This window comes from Homarus americanus, unplaced genomic scaffold, assembly GCF_018991925.1.
Source record: "Homarus americanus isolate GMGI-L3 unplaced genomic scaffold, GMGI_Hamer_2.0 scaffold11022, whole genome shotgun sequence".
Lineage (NCBI taxonomy): Eukaryota > Metazoa > Arthropoda > Malacostraca > Decapoda > Nephropidae > Homarus > Homarus americanus.
This window is the reverse complement of record NW_024737068.1, coordinates 13,930,310-13,953,890: the sequence shown is the minus strand read 5'-3', so window position 1 is coordinate 13,953,890 and position 23,581 is coordinate 13,930,310. Positions and strand designations below refer to the sequence as shown.

The following is a 23,581-nucleotide window of genomic DNA, read 5'->3' as shown; positions in this document are numbered from 1 at the left end:
CGGAAATCACTAGTTTTGAGTTACTACCCCTCCCCCCACCTTACCGATGTATGTTAAGCTAACCTTGTAACTCATCACACCCTGTATTTTCTTATGCGATATACAGACAAATTTGCGGCAGAAATCCTGTAGAGATAATGTGTCTTATTGTTTAAAGTGCTTAATCCCATAGTTAGAATCTTAAGGTTCCCCAAATGACCAAAACCTAAATAACACCAATATTGTTTGGAATGTTTATACTATTAAATTTGTTGTATGGGCAGCTAATATCCATTGAATTAGTTAATGTACTTAGTAATATTTATATATTCAAAATAAATTACTGTGTTGCACAATAAAGCACAATTAATTATCCAATAATATTTATTTACTGAGCCAATCAGCCGAGAAGATTGGACAACTACAGCTGGCTGCCTCCTGCTGGGAAGTTCGCCCCAACCAGTGACGTCACAACCATTCACAGCTTTTCGCAGTCACGTGACTTTTTAGCAACTTTAACTCTTATTTTTGACACTTTTTGGCCCAATTTATTAAAAAAAATATCATTACCATAGTGAAATTAAGCTTTTTCTTTTCCCATTGACCTGTCATTTTACGAACCACATGAAGGCCTCGGGGGCGAAAATATAATAATAATAATAATAATAATTAATTAATAAAAATAGATAAAAATTATAAAACAATAAAAATAATAATAATAACCATAAATAAATACAAAAACGAAAATAAATAAATCAAGAGTGAAAAACAGTATACATATGTTGTGTTGTCAATAGTAAGAGAAACAATTGAAACCCTGCAGAAAGTCAGATTAGCAACCTGGGACTTGGTCACAGTTTTTGTGATGCCATATGGCAGCAGGGTCCACCATTAGACTACACATTATGCTTCCAATATGTTCCCAGGCAGAAGTACCTCCCTGTTTGATAGCTGCGATACATGATCATTTTCGTGGCCACTTGATATTATTAACGTTGCAGTTCTAGGTTTTGACAACTAATATGGTTACTGAAAAATAGGTAACGTTAACCACAGACAATAGGCAAAATTCCTTTATTTGTCTTATATAACACGAATCTGAGTCCTTGAGATGTATTGCCTGATCAACTTCCAGCTGGATTGATACGCAGAAGCCTTAATTGCAAAGCTGACATACATCACTACTCTATCAGCTGGCGCTGTCAGCATCTCCATCAGGATACATGCTCATGCTACGATTACTGTACATCGCTTTATATTACTCATATTTATGGTTGATAATATTTGCAACTCACGTTCGACTGACAACACAACCCTGTAGTTAGCGCCGGCTTCCCTTTGTCAAAGCAGAAATTAATTATAAAGAAAAAAATCGGAGTCAGGATCAACGCCCACTAAGACGAGTTCCGGAGATGACAAGGCTCTGTAAAACAAGCCTAAATTCACCAGGAATTTGTTCCAGCAGAGTAAAGACGATGAGTGTTCGTCCATGCTCGTGGGACGCGGCCGTGTTTCAGATCATTCACACCATCACCTTGAAGTAGTTGGTGAATATTTTTTTTAGCAATGATGGTAAGAATGATCATGACCACAAGAACATTAAACATGTACTGTATGTATCGGTCATTGATTATATTTTTTTCCTCGAAATGCCGAATTTATCTATACATATGAATCATTGGATATGATCCTACTGGGCAAATTAACACATCGGATATACTGTACTGTAAACAGTGACAATGCGCGTGATCAACTTGAAGCCTTATACACCATAGTAAAGCTAATGACCATTGACAAAACACATACCCAGCAGTTGTCTAAAAATTCAAGCCTTGAAATATTTGCAGATGCAGCACGTACACCGCAACCTCGATTCTCCTTCGAAAAGGTTGGTGAGTTAGGGGCAACTGAAGAAACACCGACGTTTTCTCCACACTATCCAACATTCTCCCGATCTAATTTTACGGTGCTAGTCTTCAGCTACTAACGGGATTTTCTAAAATACTTGACAATGAGGAACTCTGTAATCATCTCAGATTGATGTGCACTTCAGCTTCAGAGCGAGAGACTTAACTCTTCTTCATAGTTGTGTGAGACGATCAGTCCGGCACATTCCCACCCATTAGTTAACAGGCGCAGCCAACATTGAGGAGAAGCGGAGAAAAATTTGATAATATTCATGCACGTTTTAGCGCTCACGTCTGTAAGCCGTTAATCTCTATAACGGTGAGCGCTGCTCCCAAAGCTTAGCGTTATAACCCAATAATTTCTTGATACACCAATGTTAAGTGTGAATTATTGAGTAGAGTCTGTAATTTGCAAAGTTTGTGAAACTGTAGGTCACTGGGGGAGTTTGTGCTTCATAACATGGTGATCTAAAACTCATGGGAGAATGGGGTATTTTTAATATTTTTGCCTGTTCTAATGATTCTTCCAGTATATACGAACTCTAACAACTTACTACATAATATTAGGAAGAAACTCGTTAAAACATACTCCAGCGTCATAGATATTGGGTGGTATTGGGATAAAATATAGATGTGCAGACAGTAAAGCTTATAATTATTAGTTCGTGAAACTAAACTGAAATAAATTACACTACGTACGTCACATTAAATGCATAAAAGATCGATCAAGTTTAGTCCAAGTTACTAGACAGAGGAAAAAAAAAAGGAGCTGTGATGGACACTTAAGGTGTTTATTGTAAGGCGTTTTAAGATGCACGGAATAGCTAACGCGTTAGCTTTCCCGGACTGCCATTAAAAAATACGTCATTGTACCGTGTCGTGGGAATAACTGTTACTTTTTACTTCTATCCTCTTTACCACTGATCGGCCCGTTAGCTGCTTGGGCGATCGGTCACGTCTCTGTTACGCACTGTTGGCAAGTACTGGGCATGCACCGGCTCCTGAATGTACCTGAACCTGCTCCAGTGTTGGTCAAGTCTTGTCTTGAAAGAGCTCACACTCGGTGCCGTCACAACACTTTCTGGTAAATTGTTCCAAGAGTTCACAACTCTCACTCCGAAAAAGTTTGCCCTCACAGTTTTCTGGACTGCGGCTTCTTCAATCTTGAGCTGTGACCCCTTGTGGGGCGAGCGTCCGCCAGCTCCAAGTAAGGACACTCGACTGAGTAGTGCCCCTTGAGATGCTTATACACCTCAATTAGGTCACCCCTTGCCCGTCTGTAGTATAAGCTAGGCAAGTTCAGGCGCTCCAATCTCTCAGGGTAGATGCGGTGTCGAAGTGCAGGCACCAGTCTGGTGGCCCCCCTTTGAACATTTTCAACCAACTGACAGTCCCTAGCATATCTCGGGGACCAGACGGGGTGACAGTACCCCAGATGAGGAAGCACTTCACTCTTGAAGATCGTTACGTGGTACGGACCGTCTAGATATCTGAACGACCTTCTTATAAGACCCAATAATTTATTTGTCTAATTTACCTTCTTCTCGCAATGGCCCGAGAACTTCAGCTCATTGTCAAAATACACACCTTGTTTCTTCATTCCGTTGGGACATATAATACCCCTCCTTACCGTTGGTACGCCCCAGGTGCATCCTCTTACATTTCGTGACATTGAATCTCAGCAGCCATTTCTTAGACCATTCCTAGTGCCCACAGAGGTCCTTCTGTTATTTGGACACAATACGGAAATAAATAGTAAAGAAAATATATAGAAAATGTTGGAAAGAAAGAAAAAAAAAGGAAAAAAAGGCCAATCAGTCAACAATAAATAAGAATAAAAAAAAATCGGACCCCCTGTAAAGGTAATTTCTTGCGGACTCTGAAACCACCTATCCAAAGACCACCCGTCTCTCGTGGCTAGGTGTTCGCGTATTTATACACGAAATACGACGAATTTCAGGTTCGTTTAAGTCTTAATTTTTGCACTTACAGAACTGTAATCAACTTGCTCACCCTTATTTAAAGTATCTTATGAGTAATGATATTAAGGTTTCAATCATATATGATTAATTATAAATATTGTTACACCAAAGTCACCAACGGCTAATGAAATAGGACAACACCCACTTATAAAAGGGCGGAGCCAAAACAGGTTTGTACTAGGCGCGATCATTTTCAATTCTTTCACGCCGAACCCTTTGTTTTGAGTCCTATCCAATATACTACCGTATATAGAATTGTTTTTATTATTACATCACATATTTTTATTGCCTTACATGCCCCCAACTCTTCAATATTAATCAAAATATTCTCAATAAGCGGCCATGATCTGCGTTTACCCACTTGAGAAACTCACTGATTGGTTGTTAGCTATTCGGGCGTTGCTGCCCTTTGCAAACGCTAACGCCTGATCGAGGCGTTAACTCTTCCCTCTGAAGGTGTCAGCGCACAACTCAGCAGCAGCGTCTGTGCAGACAGAATAGCTAACGCGTTAGCTATTCCGTTAGCTATTCCGTGCATCTAAAACACCTTACCAGGGCCGAATTCAGGAGTGGGCAAAGTGGGCAGCTGCCCAGGGGCCTCCACAATCTGGGGGTCTCCACATATTACAATATTTTATTTATTTGTTTATTCATTTGGATTATTTTTATTTTCATTATTTAAAATTCATGTTTGTCTATTCCATCACGTAAAACTATGTTCAGCAAAAAGCGTGATAGAAATTAGGCTAGCTACTCCTTGAAATTCATGAATACCTGGTTTTCCTATGCCGTACATTTTTAATGAATGCTATTGTTTGTGTTGCTAATAATATATTTAGACTCCCACAAACATATATTGATTAAAAATGAACTACATGGAATAACGAAATTGAGATTAAAAAAACAAATAAAATATTTTTTTCATTATCACTTCCATTACAAATGCCATCAGAGCGCTGTGTTTGTTGACAGTCGGTCGGAGGGGGTTGGGTCGTGTAGTACCTGCACATCGGTTGTCATGTGTCTGTCGATTAAATGAGGGGGGGCCTCCACAAAGAGGCTGCCCATGGACCTCCACAGGTCTAAATCCGGCACTGCACCTTACAATAAACGCCTTTAGTGAGAAGTCTAGTGAGTTACGTTACTTGTTTTCCACACTCGTGTCTTATAATGGGTTTACTGACGACAGATTTACTGATTATATACTGAATGTTAGTGAGACAGATATTTATTGATGAACAAAGGAGAAATCTTAAATGGTGAAGGTTTGCAATGTGAAAAGAGAGACACTGGACTAAAGTGAGGTACAGTGGTAAAGTTTTGGTTAAGAGGCAGTGGAAATTCTGCACACTTGGCGCTGATCTACACTTGTTTGTTTTTTTCTGCGTGTGTGCGCGCGCGCGTGCGTTACTTGAGTTTTTCTGCGTATACGGAAGACGCAGATTGGTAGTGGTTGCACTGCAGTGGTGTATTGGTAATTACAGTCCTGTAACATCTGATTCGTGTATCTGTGACTTGGGTCTCTTATTTGTGATAGAAAAATTTTCAGAGTCGAAACTTATTATAAACACTTGATGTAGTTTTCAAGAATTCTCTGAAAGTTCTCTGTTTTGTCTTGTTGCACAGTTAAACGACTGTAACATCAAAGTATGAAGCCGAACTTAACCTTGTCCATGGCTATCTTAGCCTGGCATTGCTAAGTTTGTTTCTTTTACCGTTGTCTATCATAAAAAAGTGTGCTAGTCCCTTGTGATAGTATCAGGTTTAGAATAATCCAGTTTAAGCAGTGTTGAAAATGGTGAAGTGTGTGTGTGTGTGTGTGTGTGTGTGTGTGTGTGTGTGCACAGGGTGGTGTAATGCGTCTAGTGTGGCAGCATTATGTCAGTATTAAGGTGCAGGCATTGCTTGCTCCCTCTTGCTTTCAGCTACCGCCGCTGGCTAGCCCTCCTGTCGAACAGGGAAGTAACTTGCACATGTCTTCCCCTGCCAGTACACAGCCTCTTCACCATCAAGACTCCTGCTGTGCCTCCTCATGGCAACACACGGTAACTGGGTGCCTCGTGAGCCCAGGCTAGACCAGCAGGGGATCTCGGAGTAGCAGTGGGCCCCAGAGGGAAGGCGCATATAGCTCCTCTAGTATGTGGACACGTCCTGACGCCTACCAACCCCCCGCTGCCTTGCGGATTAACCTTGGTTAAATCCCGAACGAAAAATCTGTGGTGGAACCCCGCATCAGGCAGACATGCTTACAGAGCTCCAACAAGACCCCAACGGCAGTATAGGCGGAAGAGGTGACCACCATGGGAACCCAACGACTACACCGGCGGATGAAGGCAATGCATGATGGACAGGCTACTCAGGCGAAACCCAACAAATTGGGCCATCGACAGTCCATTGCAACTCTCCCTCTCCCCAGTCGTTGCAACACTTGCACCACTGGATCTGGAAAAGGGAGAACCAAGATGTGTGGTTGCAGCCTGCGTCCCTGCCTCTCCACATAAATCAACTCACGTGCAGCCATAATCCAGCACATCATACCTCTCATCATCATCAAATCCCCTATACCCCCAAAAGTCCTATGGCGACAGACGAGTGGCGACGGGGACAGGCAGAGATGACTGCCAGGAGTCTAGTCACAACTCTGCACATGGATGGCAAAGATAAGATGGTCGTTTATGCACTGGGATCTAGGCAGCAGTGCAATCCAGTCCTGTCTGTGCGACAGAGCAGCCATTTCGAAGGAGCCACTCTGCCCACCCCACTATGAGAACAAATAATATACTAACCACGCCATAGTCGCTCAATGCAAAACATATTGAGGTGCGCATGGAGGAGAACCAGTGAAGGAATTTGGCAGTTATCAAACAGGGAGGTACTACCGCCTGGGAAAATATTGGAAGCATAAGTCAGGTTGTTGAACTGACTTTCTCTCTCATTTACACACAATTGCAGGGTTTCAATTGTTTCTCTTACTTTGATAACAGAGCATACATGTATCTTTTCTCACTACTGATCCTTTTTTATGGTCCTTTATTATTATTATTATTATTATTATTATTATTATTATTATTATTTTTATTATTATATTTTTATTTAATATTAAAAAATATATACTTTTGTATTAATTATTATTCACCAATATTATTATTATTATTATTATTATTATTTATTATTATTATTACACACACATACACAATGGTGACATTAATATCATCCTCACAGTAATAATCAATTAAGTGGTGGTACTCACCGAGGACTCCCAGGAGGAAGAGGATGGCCCCAAGGACGAGGTGGGTATATCCAAGGCCACGCACCAGCGAAGCCGAGTACTTGACCTCGGAGGGCAAGAGAGAGTCCGGGGGTGCCGGGAGGGCGAGAGGGGGCTTGGCGCCGCTAGACACCTGGATCACGAACACCTGGTTGTGCTGCATCCTGTCCGGGAGGGGGGGGTGAAGGAGAAGTAGGAGGGAAAGGGAGCGGAAGAAGGATTAGGTAAAAAAAACGGAAGACGAGGTAAAAGCCGGAGAAAAGAGGACTAAATTGAGAATGAAAGATAACAAAATTTAGGGATTTTATATGACGAAGTAATGAAGTAAGACGAGAATACCACTCGTGAATGGAAAGTAATGGTGTAGTCCGATTAGATCGTTAAAGCATTACTCACTTATTTTATATCATGAACATTTGTATCGGAAAGTGAGGAATGAACGGAGTTGGAGAAGAGGTCAAGCAGGATGTAAGAGAACAGGAAGAAAGGAGAGCGAAGATAGAGACAGCAGGAAGCAGCAGAGGACACCGTGAATAGTTGTAACGGATGCGTGAAGGTCTTGAGGAGAGATGAGTGAGCGGCCTCGAAGCTGAACTCTGCGAAAGGCTGAGGAGTGGAAGGGAGAGTCCTGGCAGTTGATGGTAAGAAGTGATCAAGGTGCGAGTCAATGTAAGAGTTGTTTAAGGCACATGGTGAAGCCAGGGTTTGTTGGATGCGGGTAGGCGAGTAGCAGGACCAGTGCACAGCGGTAGTGACAAGTAAATGAAAGCACGAAGGGTAAATGTAAGTGAAGATGGACGAGTGGGTAAGTAGTTTTACTAAAGGGAAAGTAAATGGAATTGATAAGATCAGTGAAAGGTGAAGGGGTGATGATAGTAGTAAGTAGATGAGACAGGAATAAATAAACAAATGATGGAATACGTAGAATAATTCAAGGACAAATAGATACGCGAAGGAAGAAAGGATGAGGGGGAGGGCAAGTAAAGGGAGGATGTGTGTTGTCACAGTTGGTGGAGCGACGCTCCCTTAGGACGCCACACTGCTTGGCTTGAGTGGCAGTTCTTGCTCGGTCACATGGTCTCTGTACGTTTCCTGTTTCGTGTCTTTTTCAGGCTTTTAGCTCAATATAGAAGGCGCTCATGTATCTCGTCTTATCATCCATCACAGGAAAAAACAGTTATAAGCATTTCCATAATCTGTAAGAGCGTTCGAAATCATTTAGTATTTTGTTTGTCATATTGAATATGTGGGTCTCTAAATGGCAAATAGTTTAAATCTATCGAGTCCTCTAGTAATGTAACAGGATATACTGTATACGAAAAAAAAAAAAACTTTGGAATAGAAATAATATTACCCTGTAAGAAAATGGCTACAAACGTTCTATAGGTAATACAGATTGTAAACAAAGTACATCACTACATAAATACAATACATTTTTTTTAAACAAATGTGATAAAACCAGTCTAGAAATTTGAGCCTGATAGTGATTGGTGGCATGAGTGAGGCAGCAGGGCCGACCCCAGGCCAGGGACTACACCTAGCCAACGCCGTCATACCGTTACCACCCCGAATGCCTACCACTTGTTTTCTCATAGTTTCTCTTTCAAGTCCATTGAGAAGGTAATTGTCTATAAAAGGTGTTCTGAAAGTTGATGTACTTAAGAAATAGTTAAGCAATCCCTCCTCTACCCCCCCCCCTTCTTCACAAAAATAGTCAACACTCGCAGAAAGGAAGGAATTTCACAGTAGCATTGATTTGTTGATCTAGATCAACATTACATTTTAGTAATGGCACGCTTCCTGTCAGTCGCACTTAATCACGAGTATGTTGTGTCAGGTGTTTTTTTTAAGTCACACCAATGCATATTCCACGTCAGTCACACACTTCACGTGATTGTCATACATACACTCCACGTCAATCACACACACCCTATAACAATCATGCACTTCACGTCAGTCACACATACGGCAGGGACACACCTCACGTCAGTCACACATACGTCAGGCACACACTTCACGTCAGTCACACTCACATCACGCCAGGCACACGTTCTATAAAAGTCACACACACACAATGTTTACCGCACCTGCGCGATTTGTATTATATTTTTCACCTGGCGTTTTTTCCCATAACATTCCCGTCAGTATACACTTTACATCCTCATTGTTCAACGTATTTGTGAGTAACGTGATCACGAACCACCTTGGAAGTCACACAATGGTTCGTCTTTATCTCGTAGTTCAAATAATTTTACGCCGGAAACACTTGAACAAAAATCGGATAGTCACTAACAATGTTTGCTGCCTTGTAAAACGCTACTAGACTGCCGGGTATTTGAAATAGTGCATGCTAGCAGTTGCCAGGAGTTACCCGGGCCACGATGCACCTTGAAATATCTTGCCCAAAGTTACAGGTAATCTACTTCCTTAAAACGATGTAACTTAGATAATTAAGCGTCACAATATTTTTTTAACTAAAATGTAACGTGGTGTTATAGTACCGTGGGGGTTTGTTTGTGAGCATTCTCATTTGTTTGCAGGGATTTAGAAAACGAGAAGATTATTGCTGGAATTGTGGCAACACCCATAATGTTGGAACTTCCGGCGTGATGGTGGACGGACACCGACGACGGGTAAGCAGGTGAGGGTGGACCCAGCAGCTTGACTCCCGACCGTGGCTCAAGGTCACGCGGGTGAAGAGGCATTGAGTGGGCATCGATAAAGGCAGAAGACATCTTGGTTGGTTGGTTGGTATTTTATTGGTGATTTACTCGAAAAAACAAACAAACAAATTTCCAACTTTTTCCGTTAAGATTGTTGAGTGGGGAGGGGGTATCTAAAAACGAGTGATTTCCGGCAGAAATGAATATCAAATTCGTTCGAAACTCATCAAATACCATAGGAAAAACATATTTCTAATATTAAAAGAAAGACCGGTGCCAGATGTAAACTGATCATGGCGACACTTGTGACTGAGGAAATCTACGAGCATTGAAAAATTTATATCTCGGTTATCCTTAATTTCCGACTGATATATCATAGAAGAAAAAGTCTTAGAATTGTTTACACATTACGAAATGCATATTGATAACAGTGAGAGAAAGACCGGTGCATGACTAAAATTTCACCGTATGTTTTTATGACCTATTGACTGTTAAGCTTGGCCTGCTTACCGAGACTGTGTGGCCCAGTCATATCATCTTGGAGTAAACAGTCAACAGTTGAGAGATGCAGTGTTCTTTTGTTGTAGGTCATCCCACCCAGAACACACCTGGGTATTGCTGGATCTCATCTATCCGATAAGTGAGATAACGAAAAAAAAATCGTTTTGTTTCCGTATCGAATAGTTAGATGTTCTGTATCTTCTAAGACTAAAAACGTCGTCCTTAGCGAATCGTTTTGTTCTAAGAAAGCAATACATATAAATGTTAGTATATAGACATATTCTAGAACTTATTAAGGATTTTGGTGAGAAGCGTAGAGTTAGTCTGCTAAATCTCATTTTCTTTGTCACTAATGTGCAGGGCCGGATTCAGGAGTGGGCAAAGTGGGCAGCTGCCCAAGGGCCTCCGCAATCTGGGGGCCTCCACATATTACAATATTTTATTTATTTGTTTATTCACTTGGATTATTTTTATTTTCATTCTTTAAAATTCCTGTTTATCTAGTCCATCACGTAAAACTATGTTCAGCAAGAAGCGTGATAGAAATTAGGCTAGCTACTCCTTGAAATTCATGAATACCTGGTTTTCCTATGAACCGTATATTTTTAATGAATGCTATTGTTTGTGTTGCTAATAATATATTTAGACTCCCACAAACATATATTGATTAAAAATGAACTACATGGAATAACGAAATTGAGATTAAAAACACAAATGAAATATTTTTTTTTCATTATCACTTCCATTACGAATGCCATCAGGGCGCTGTGTTCTAATTTCCTCAATATAACTGCATATGGCTTCAAAATTCCCCAAAGAAGTGTTCAAATTTCAAAATTTTCCCGGGGGGCTTACAGCGCTCCCTGGAACTCCCAGATGTTTAGGAACTCCCAGATGTTTAGGCTCGCTTCACTCGCCACCCCACCCTCTTGGGTAGTTATAATGAGGGGGGCCTCCACAAAGAGGCTGCCCATGGGCCTCCACAGGTCTAAATCCAGCACTGCTAATATGACATTTTTATATCCAATTCCGTTAACTAAACACACTTCCATCTTTCAGACGTTGATCTCATTGATTGGCTAATCATCATTTCTCTCCGTGAAGTCATATCCGCTGTTAGGGCTCACGTACCTTATTATCTATTTGACTCCATTACCTCGTCAGTGAACTTCATCATCGCCAACTTTCTCGGAATCGTTTATTTGCTTATTAATTGTACCAAGACGAAAATTCTAAACAGTAATCGGAGTGTGCGATTTCTCGTTTTCTATTCTTTGTATCGCTTCGCTCAAGGTGTGAATGAGACTACTGACCCCTTGCTTCCCGCACGACTTACGCTCGTTTGTGGGATTGGCAGGTAACTTTGGAGGTACAGATTTTATTAAATAAAATCGCCACACAAGTTTATAATAATTCGGCATGTATGTTATAAGGGCAATACAGGTATACACTATACGTAAACAAAAAGTCAATTTGGCCAAAGATGACCAACAAACCCATCATTTTGACCATGATTTTGTGGTGACGTGTATCATTTTCCAATCTCGCTGGGTGTTAGTTCATAAAATTCCAGCGTTTGAGACATCAATGATTTCACAATATTAGTAGCCAAATTTGTATTCCAGTATTTTTTAGTGTATATAGTACAGTAGATTAAGTGTAGAATATCCTCCTTTTATATGTGTTCATCTTTTTATGCTGGCAGTACACTGCGTACTTATGGAGTTGGCACGTGCGCATGTGGTTAGGGCAGCATCGAAGTGTCTTGTATGTGGTGTTACAAGACGTAGGCCATGGTTGTGTTCCCCGTTCCTCGCTGGTGATTGAGGCTGTGCGAGTCTCTCGTGGTAGCGGTATAAAGGGCTGGTTGGTGGCCGCGACGCTCTCATTTCTGTCACCCGGGTGTTGTATCCATTGTATCTTCAGGAAATGTATGGAAGTGTATATTTCCCTCTCGCGTGAACAAATCCAAACATTACACAATTAGCGGGCATTATGTGACAGAGGACACCAGTTTACACAGGAGTGGCTGCAGCCAACTGAGGGGGCGGTCTCTCGACCTCTACCCAGTGACGTCATGCGCGAACTGGGTCGCATTTTGGGTCAGGTGTGGGATGACCTCTTCTATAGACCTCACTCATCTTGAATGTTAAACCTGAACTTTCAAACTTACAGTCCAGTATAAGTTTTTCATTAGATGTCTGATATAAAGAAAACATTGAAGAGGAAAGCAAAAATCTAGATGGCTCTTAACAAGACGTACCCAATCACATATCGTAACTTGTAAACGCAATATAGGGAGCGGTGTTGTGGGGTAGTTTTGTGTTGCAGTGGTCAGGGTGGGGACCAGGCCACCCATACTTATCCAAAATACTCTGAGTGTTACAATGTTTACTGTTTGTGGTTCACTCCTAAAATTTTGGAGAACACAATATATACTAAACAGAGATTTTAAAAAATATTCTAGTTAACTGATGTTTTTCATCATCATAGCTACTTTATGGTGGTCCAACAAGGTACAGTTGTTGATTTTTCGATTTCACCCCGCTATCTTTAGTGGCCGGAGATGAACGGGAAAAAATCAGTTTTTGCTCGGAAAAAGTCACACTTTATATAAAAACCATTGACAAGTAAAATGATAAAACTAAACGCATTTTAGGTTATTATTTTAGGTTGGATTGGGTTAGGTTACCGAAAGTTGCGATTTTTCGAAATGTGCAAAATGAAATCCAAACTAAACTGTGACAATTTTCCTACATTCTTGGCTAGAGAAGTACAATTATTGTTGACACCCATGACGATGTTGTTGTGTGGTGCTTGGGCCGTAATTTTAAGTGTTCCTCCAGCGATAAACATTTTTGACAGGTCCTTCATCCCAAAGGGCAAGGAAGTTCTATATCGAATTCAGGATCACAGGGCCAGAGGTGAAGATCTTTATTGTATGTCAGGCTAAATAAATTTCCTCGAATTTCTTGCCTATTTAATCTTACATAGATGAGGGCCTTGGCAGCAGGGGTTGGTAGATAGAGCGATGTGTCTGACTGACCACACCTGTCTGACCATGTACTCATAACACTCCACTCATGTCTGGCCGTATGTGAGCGACCACGCATGACTGACTACAGTATGTTGCTACCTACTGTATATCTAGACACTTGTGGTCGGTCAGTCAGTTTGACTAGCTAGAGCTGTCACTTCACAGCTTCCTAGCTGCATCTGTAAAGTGTCTGTCATGACATGTCCTTCAAAGTTTGTCTGTCCACAAAGATCTTTCCGCGCCCGTCTGACCACGACCCTAAATTTTAAAACTACTAATTTCGAATGTTTTCATAAGTTCTCCTGAGTACTGTAACCCGCGATTTCTGTCATCACCATTCTTCACGAGCTCGCTCACTATGAAGACTTTCAAGCAACATTTCACCGAGTTTAAATGTTCAACTGGGTGTATGGACCTGCATAACCACGAGACAACAATTTACCACGAATATTAAATACTGTAATAATAATAATAATAATAATAATAATAATAATAATGATAATATATAGTAGTAAGATTGATGACGATGATAATACATGATTAATTTATTATAGTTGACTACAGTCCTGCCTACTAATAACTCTTGGATGACACAATGAGCTCCTGATTTAGAGAGGCAACCTCTCCAGCACCGATAAATACAAAAAATTCAGACCTCTATTGTTGGTTGTTACCAAAATTTTTTGAGTGATGTATTTCGGCGCCGGATTTAGGCCCCGTGCAGGTCGTACCTGTAGGGGTCCTGAGCCCCCACACTATTTACTTTTAGTACAGTAACGCCTTCAAGCAATTTTTTTTCTAGGGATTAAATACTATGATTACCCTAAAGTATAAGTAAAGCGCCCGAAAAAACAAAACAGATTGCTCTAGGCTTACAATATGGAAAATTTGTTTGCTTTAAATCTCTTGATTAAGCAACGGTGAATCCTAGCTTATACACTCTTCCCCCTCAAGGTTACCAACTTCATACAACAACGGAAAAACTAACTAGCCAGTGACATAATAAATATAAGAAGTTAGCTTTTTACATTTTCTTTTATATATTTAAAGTTGAGTGCCTTGAAAATGTGGGGCCATATTCGGCCATACACCCTCAATCCGGTACTGGTATATATCCTCAGCCTAAAATTTGGAGAAGCAATAGATTTTACAGTAATGAAGATTGATATGCAAATTTCATACTTAAACTTTTTTTTATTCCTGAGTGCGGAAGGGTGTAGCGGCCTAGTGGATACAGAGCTCGCCTCCTGTCCTAAGGGTCGTTGGTTTGATCTTGGGCCGTACAGCTGTACTGTACTGTACATGGGTATCTGGCTTTATATTTAGGAAAGGGATGGTCGAATTCAGTACACAGCCAACAGTATACTAGACGAGTACCGGCTGACAACAATAACACCCTACAGATCTGGTATCGTACTAAAGGAGGTGGGCAGTAATATAACTTGTTTCTTGGCATCAATAGACGACGGTGAAGTTGGAGAAAGACAGACTTTCTACATGGGTTATAAACGGGTCACGGTGGTGGACGTGAGTTAGTGAAGGGGGGGGGGGGTCCTAGGGCAAGGGCCGGGGGCTGGCAGGCGCGGCGCCGCTGTGACAAGTTAGACACTCACCACACTGTACCAGTAATCAGTAAACATCATGAGTTTTACTTGAGCCTCAAGGTCTTACAGCTCAGTGGTTCTTTTACTTCTTGTTCTTGGACACTTCTGGAACAGTGGCAGTTGATGTTTCTTTTAGATAACTTATGTCTTGCGTCCGTCGAAGATGTGACATAATTATTATCTCAGGGGTCTGTCTGCTCGTCAACAATTTGGTTTGCGAACCGTAGCAAACATTTGACTATTTTTTACCACTGAGCACCACTTTGACTGGGCACCTTGATCCTAAGGTCAGGGAGATACTTGCCGACTTTGGGGTGACTGTGTTAAAGGTCTGTTATTGTTACTGAGAACAAGAATTTAAGCTCCGAACCGTAACATGAATTTCGATTCATCAGTGAGCATATATTGTTTAGGCACATTACGCCTGAGAGGAAGAAAGGCCTCTTTGGCTCTCAAGTTACTGTTTCAGAGGTCAGAATCATCAATTAAAACTAGAATTTTGGTTTGCTAATAGTAACATGAGTGTCCATGGGTTTCGAGACAAAACGGCCCAAACCAGAACGGTCCCATCCTGTGACCAAAATGACCTAACTAAAACAGCCCCACCCTGTGACCAAAAGTATAACCAAAATAAAGTTATATGATGATAATGGAACCATAGCTAGAACTAACCTAACCTAACCTAACCTAAACTGAGCATGATAGCAGCCATGTTGACAGTCTGAGTTGGCCGGGTAACTAACCAGAAGTGGCAACTGTCAAATGTAAACGCTGTAAACATTGGACCAGAGGGTGGGGCCGTTTTGGTTACAGTGAGGCCGTTCTGGTTTGGGCCATTTTCTCCTACTACCGTGTCCATGAACCCTTGGAAAACGAAATTCTTTTTTGTTTAAGGTTACTGAGGTCAAAAGTTAACATCTTAAGAATTCTAGTATCTATTTCTACACTAGGTTTCATACAACGACAAAATATGATACACAATTGAATAGAATTTCACTTCATGCCTGATAACATCACTTTCCAGGGTTCCGTTCATCATGATACTTCAATATTATTTTAATCTTGGGAAAGGAAGGGTCCTATTTTCTGGTCACAAGTCAAGGGTACTTTTGTTATGTTGTCACACCATAACTCTACTCCCAAGCACAAGTCCATAATGAAGGTGTATTATGTAGTTGTTGGCACTCGTCATCCTACGTATAAATATGTAATGTCAAAATCTGAAATTATTACATACACACGTATACTCTCATCCTCAGCACTACAGGTTTTGTACACAGCGTCGTTATTGCTCTAGATATCCTCAGGGTGTTGTATTTATCAATGTTCTTCACGACTCTGCTGGTAGGCAACACTATTACACCTACAAAAAATGCTAAAAACAGTTTGCAGATAAATATTTTACTTCCATCTGTAAACATTACCCAAAAGAAATTTAAACTGAACTACACTATCTCTGTTTATATAACTGATTAATTCGAAGAAGAATAAATTAAATTTGGATTCTTAAAAGGTAACAATGGTACTATATTTAAAGATAGGAAAAACTAGCCCCTCAGTTATCAGGTTGAATTAGTACCGTGAAGGTCGGTACTCGCTCTGAAGTTTAACAATCAGGTTTTACCAGTGTCAGTGACCACCACGAGACGACCTGATGTGACCTGGGAGTCATCCATACTGTTCCTGGTTGGGGGGGGGGTGTGGCCACTCGCCTTGGTGCACCAGACACATCACCCCACCAGTATCTGGACCAGAACTATCAGCAAGATCAAGTTAATGGGAGGTAAACATTTGTTGTGTGGTCAGGTGCGTAGTGTCTGCCGCCGCTATTGCCTGGAGAAGACAGGACTTAGGATGTATTATTCAGTTTTATTTAATTGACGAAAGGAATATTATATGACGTATGTGATAAAGCTCGAAAATTATATAAATAACGTTTTTACTTTGTAACTTTGCATAAGAAACTTACTAGTTTTGAAGTTATCAGTTGCTTAGTAAGTAAATCGAAGTTATAATTTCGATGTCTCTTGAGTCATTTGTCTCAATACAGGACAACACTTATTTTAGAAGACACGAATACAGTATTAAGACTTTAAAAAGGTATCAAACGTTAATCCATTCTTACGATGTTTTCACAATACATAATGTACAAAGTTTCTTGCCGACAAAGAAAGTTGTACAAAACATTGCATTAATTTTCAGTTTACTCTCCGCATCCTCGTCTTCTCGCACTTGAGGAGGGCAAGGTACGTTGTATATTGTAAACAGCTGTTTAGTCCTTGAAGGAAGGTACACTAAATTTTCGAACACCTTGTATTTGACGTGGAAAGCTGGCCCTCGAAACTTAATCTGCCTAAAGTTCATCACAGGTATCTTTCAGCAGCCGCACTAGATAGATACATTAATAGATATACTGTATATCCAGTAAAATCGTTATAGAAGTTCATTTTGATTAAGTAGCACAAAAACTGTACACGTATACAATGTACGTAGACTAACACTTGAGCACATCCACCATTGTTACTTCATCACTCAGTGGACAAAAACTTGTCATGAAGACTAGGTTTATGGCCAGGAGTTTATAATCACAATTTTATATACGTACCAGCATGATGTACAGAGGCTGCCTGAGTGTGAGGAGGGGGGTGGGTGACCACCTGCACAATGAACCACTGAGAAGGATCATAGGTAACTTAACTTTACGCAACAGTCTTAACTGAACGGAGTATCAGGGCGTAAGAAAAATAATTTTTCGTTAAAATCAAGACGGAGGACATAAAATACTTACTTTAGTTTTTTCTTACAAGGATACACCGCGGCCAGTGGTTCTCTCCCCGTCCTCCTTCTGCAGCAGTTAGTGACGTATGAAGGAAAAACACAAGTGTGGAAAATAACTTGAGAGGTTATTTGTATCATTATCAACAATTCCCTTGAGCTTAGTTTTGTACTTGTTCGAGATTAATAGTCTTGTGAGGTTACTGTAATAAAAAGCAAGGACGATGTTGACAGTTTTTGAAGACAACATTCCTTGTAACCTAACCCAACTTGATCATTTAACTAAGAGGGTAAAAGTCTCATAAAACAGACGATCGTCCACGTGGGATGACACTTTATTTTAGAGTATTTGTCAAACGTGGATGTGCGACGACCACTAGTGACCACTTCCATACTAACGACCACTAGTGATCACTTTCATAATAACGACCACTTGTGACCACTTCCGTATTAACGGCCATTAGTGACCACTTCCATACTAACGACCACTAAGGACCACTTCCATAATAACAACCACTATTGATGACTCCCTGGTCGCTGTTTAGGGATCCCCAATCCCTATAACTTCGACTAACGACCCCTGTACTGGCAACCCGAACAAGAGCGACCACCAATACTTTCGACATTCATTATGCACCATAACAAATGACCTCTGTGACTCTCCAAGACAACAAGAAAGTGAGAGTGTATCTCTGGCCTGCGGGCGTGGGGGTGGTCGTGCGGCTGTGGGTGTGCAGGCGGGCGCGCGTCTGGCCTGCGGTCACTCCTCCAGTGGCCCCGTTTTCTGTTCGTTGGATGAACAATTTGGCGGGAAAACTCTTGTGGTCACAACGATCAACTGGTAAAAATTCCTGGAGGGGACTTGAGTGTCACTTTCACTTGCTATTTTCCGTGCTGTGTAACAACGCTGGAAAGCTATTTAGTGAGTGAAACTGCCTTCAAGATTACTACGTCCTGAGCAAATAAATTTGGACTTGTGTGGCAATCAATCTTGGGCACTGCCTTATAGTTTCCAACGTAGAGTGGATAACTTGTCTTTATGTCGTCGTAGTGTATGTGTGTCACGTGATATGTGCTTTAAGAGTAGATTACGGTGACCTCGACCAACTTGTTCTCGGCTTGTAAGTGGCCAGTTAACTTCCCCGTGTAACTGACCACCCCATTCACCCAACCTCGCCCTGGGCATGTTTCACAATGGTATTATTTTCAACTGTGAAATTACAAAGAATCATCTTCACTGCGGAAGACAATATTACCTTGAATCCCTTCAATAACACAAATGTTGCTTTGTTGTGGGACTACTATTACTACATTCGGCTACCTTATTAGTAACATTATTATTAAACTATTATTGTCTTCCTCAAAGGTGGGGGACATTTTTTTTTCTTCTGTTTTTTCGTTCTATATCTCATTCAGCCTGCAAATGTTTAACATTTAATCGTCACAAACTTCTGTGTGAGTAAGTAAATAAGAAAGTTAATCTTGTAGATTATACAGTATGTGCGAGATGATTCCGTTCTCTTCTAATGCATTACCGAGCTTTAATAACTAAAATTCTTTACGTGTGTAATATTGCTGATTACTAAATACACTAGTTGTCAACAATTAAAAACTAAATCAGGTGAAAACGTGTGTCAAAACTCTTACCCGTCTATCATTGGCCGCCTGGGTCAACACACATTCCAGGAGGTGGTATGTGATCATCATTACTCACTGGCTGAGGTCGCTACCCTATAATTTACACCTCTATAATCCACGCCTCCAGTCCGCATTGACCTTTTGATATAATTTCCGAAGGCTTCACTGAATCACCCTCAACCTTACTACCATGTTACATTAAGGTTCGACTTTGTTTGGCTGACTTGTCCGGATTTTTCGATGCATGTGTGTAGACTGACGAGATGAGGCAGTCTCAGGCTATATAGACAGTGTCATTGCCTCCTCCCGTCATCAGCGAATGGGGGGGGGGGGAGGTGTATGGAAGAAACAACAGGTCGTAGTTCACATGATTAAGCTCGGGAAACACAGGTAAAATGTGTGGTGTAATTACTCGCACGTTAGGAGTAATATATATAATTTTTTTAATCCTGTTTTACATTCTATTATTCTTCAGTTTTACTGAATTTTTTTACTAATGTATTTTTCTTGTGGTAATTCGAATTTCTAGAGCGGAAGGCAGTGTTTGTACTTGTTTCAGGAAAATGATGCACCGTACTATGGTGATATCCTTTTAACCCAGTGTACCACAATGTTGCTATACTGTATAGTGTCAAGATCCGCCTCGCCACACACACACACACACACACATACACACTCACACTCTCTCTAAGACCCGCCTCACCACACACACACTAAACGCCTCATAACACTAGGTCATCACACGTCACGCAAGCCTCAATGCGGTCATTCCGTCATGGCAACCATCTGTAAAATCACAAGAAATTTGTTTTTACCTTCCATCTTTTAAGATATCAATACACGCCTCTTCTTAGCTTCATGTGTGTCATCTCTCGCTGCTGTAGACAGAGGCGTTGCTTAAGATCACTCCACAAAGAATAATGTCAGTACGTCCACCTTGTGCTGATGAGGGTTTCTTATATATGGTATCACCAGTTCTTACACTATAAACAAAGATTAGCCTTAACAAAGGTGATACTAATGGTATACGAGAATATTTCATTCACCAGAAGTTCCACTGCTGAGGGAAGTTTTTCATAATATATTTTTATTATCAACATTAAAATTCATATTTAATAATTATAATACCCGCCATGTCTTAAAGAAATCATTTTTTCAGTTTGAGACAAGTTTGTCAAAATGAGGTATTGTTTTATCGTATATAAGTTTTTCTTTTTATGATATCACTTAGCGTTGTTGAATAACCACTTGACTAAGGTGATGCACCTGAACTGAGCGAGCAACTTGTACTGTACACCGCTGCTCGTGCGTCCAGTTACCACCGTCTCCAGTCGCACACTGCCGCCGCTCCACCATCTCCTACAGACCTACAGTACACCCAACCACGACCCCCAGGACTCGCCTTCCAGGAGATGCGATGGTGGTGTACAGCTAAAGATGACTGGCTATTATGAGAGGAAGGGAAGCGCGTCGTGCTGGAGAAACAGAGGTGTAAGAGTGAGAGTTGTTGAGGAGAGATGGAAGCAGTGTGTGTGTGTCGAGGAGGAATTAACAAAACGTTTACATTGTATTTTAGACATCCATCAAGGCAGGTCACGACCGCAACCTCCAGAGTCTCCTGGATGATTAAACAACAGCTGATGACGTTGGTGGTGATTAACTGTGATAATCATACCTGGGACTAACGCTGAATCCCAAGACCATGTAACAACGAAAGAAAAACACCTTAGGTGTTACGGCTGTGTAGAACTCGTTATCAATTTAAAAAATTACTCCACACCCCCGAAAACAAAGGCGCTGGCCATAACCTGTAGGAGATAATGTATTATGGAAGAGTAAGATAAGAATTATAAGAATTCCTAAAGATGCTGAGAAGTTACCAGCAAGAGATTATAAGTGGCTGCGAAGAATGCGAGTAGCCCAGGAAGAACATCATGTTTATGGGACAGTGTAAGTGTGTGCGCGCGAGTTTAGAATACCGCGCCTGACAACAGTGACAGCAACGTGGATTGTGCATCAAGGAGACAGATTTTCCATCAAGCCGACAACTTTGAAGCCTCCGATTTATGTGTCTTCTTAGGGCATGTGGAGGAAGAAGACAGTTAGTTTAGGAGCCATATCACGTGCGTTCCAGGATACAAAATTCCTGAGTGCACGTCAAGACACAACATCTACTACGGGCTGGTGGCGGTGGTCTCGACCATATAAAAGCCAAGACGTGTGCTAGAAAACAATACTTACTTATTCAAAGTTTAGTTTAAGGAAGACGTCTTGAGATATTACACGCCCCAGAACGTATGTATCCCCAAAATGTACACCCAAGGCCACACAGAACTCGAGCGTACACACACTCACAGAGCAGACGTCCCAGAAAGCCGACGTCCCTGAGAGGCTGAACTAACGGAGACGATACGTGACTGCCTCCGGCAAGTCATCAGGCGAAGGCAGTAAGCATCACCACCATCATTATAACCACACTCGCCATTATCATCATCACAAGAACCAGTTACCGTCACTATTATTACATCTTGTATCTTAGGTACCACCAGCACTACCATTATTACCACCACCTGCACTACAGTATTCACCACCACCACAGTATTCATCCCCACCGTCACCACCACTACCACCTGCACCACAGTATTATCCCCACCGTCTCCACCACCACCACAGTATTTATCCCCACCGTCACCACCACCTGCACCACAGTATTTATCCCCACCGTCACCACCTGCACCACAGTATTTATCCCCACCGTCACCACCTGCACCACAGTATTTATCCCCACCGTCACCACCACCACCTGCACCACAGTATTCATCCCCACCGTCACCACCTGCACCACAGTATTTATCCCCACCGTCACCACCACCACCTGCACCACAGTATTTATCCCCACCGTCACCACCACCTGCACCACAATATTCATCCCCGCCATCACCACTTTCACCATCACTACAGTCACCATCACCACCGTCACCACCACTCCCACCATCAGTGAAAGGGTAGACGACCAGAGAGGAGTTAGTTGACGGTACTCTGGTGTGTTGGTCTGGAGTGAGGAGGAAGATTGGGGGGTTGTTGGTAGAGGGGGACTAGTGAGAGGGCTAGCAGGAGGCCAGGGAGGTTTGCCTTGGAGACAGAGACATGAGAATGTTAGGAGACAGATATGGGGAGAGGATAAAACCAAGGATAGAGAGGGTGATGGTGATTGGAAGAAATGGTAGTAGATGAAGGGGTAGATTGTGGCTGAAGAGTTGGGTTGTGGGTTAAGGGGTTGGTGGTGGTTGAAGGGGATGGTGTGGATTGAGGGACAGGTGATAGATGATGGGGCTGGTATGGGTGAGGGGAGCGGGAGGGAGGAGGTACATGACACTTTCTCCAGCGGGAGGACCTTGACTCATGACCCGACCCTCCAAGGGCCCCTCGACTAGCAACGGTTGTCGGTGGGTTTGCTCGCCCGCACTGACTGACGTCCTTGTGGCGATACGTCTCACACTGGTTACCACTCATTCTGTTTTTCTTATGTACCTTATTTATTCATTCCTCTTTTATGATTTATTTCTACCGGGTTATATTACAGCTTCAATACATTTTACACCACGCGAAGATTAGGCACCTCAGCTTATTTCACCTGGTGATTGGATACCCTAACGTTACCTGCGGGGTTAATTTAGGTTAAGAACATTACGTGTGATCTTTTGCAGTTTTGTTTGGTGGGTAAAATTGCATAATACCCTTTGCTAATATGGCTGGTGCTCTATTATACCGAATCTCCATCTTCTCTGATGGCCTTGAGGAGGACAAATTGCAGGAAAAATATAGGTTAGGATAATATACAAACTATTAGGGAGAGTGTCTACAGTTACATGAACGCTGAAGACTGTGGGGGACTGACGACAAGGATCTTGTTATCATCAATAATTCATTCTTAAATTATTTTGTGTGTGTGCCATTGTGGCGGTAGCAGGATAATGTAGTAACTGTGTACACATTATTAATGGTATGTTTGTGTCCAGACATCAGTACTAAGACACCTTATTATGTGTCGGTGCACGAATGTTTGGTTGTAGTAAGGATGGTTGTCTTCGTGGGAGACGTGTAAGAAAATATCCTCATTAACTCCAGCACCAGAGTCCTCCTGAGACACTGCTGCTACTGTACTTGGCCTTTGACATTATTTGACAATGATGACTTCAGTGTCGTAACCCCGTGGCGTCATTACCT

At 41.6% G+C, this 23,581-nt stretch overlaps 1 protein-coding gene across 4 annotated transcripts in view; it reads right to left on the bottom strand.

The window, feature by feature from the left end:
- The window catches only part of LOC121872983, a 36,498-nt gene extending 15,788 nt beyond the window's left edge, over positions 1–20,710 (bottom strand). Inside the window, exons 1-3 of one of the 4 annotated variants that reach the window (XM_042376166.1) lie at positions 20,621–20,673; positions 20,170–20,337; positions 7,119–8,332 (exon numbers count right to left, since the gene is read on the bottom strand). In XM_042376166.1, coding sequence (XP_042232100.1) covers positions 7,119–7,299 — 181 coding nt within the window. In that variant the 5' untranslated portion in view covers positions 7,300–8,332; positions 20,170–20,337; positions 20,621–20,673. Of the gene's footprint in view, positions 1–7,118; positions 8,333–9,429; positions 9,453–20,169 lie in introns of those variants that run through there. The other 3 variants (XM_042376165.1, XM_042376167.1, XM_042376168.1) reach the window with 3 other exon arrangements.
- Positions 20,711–23,581: the final 2,871 nt, after the last annotated feature.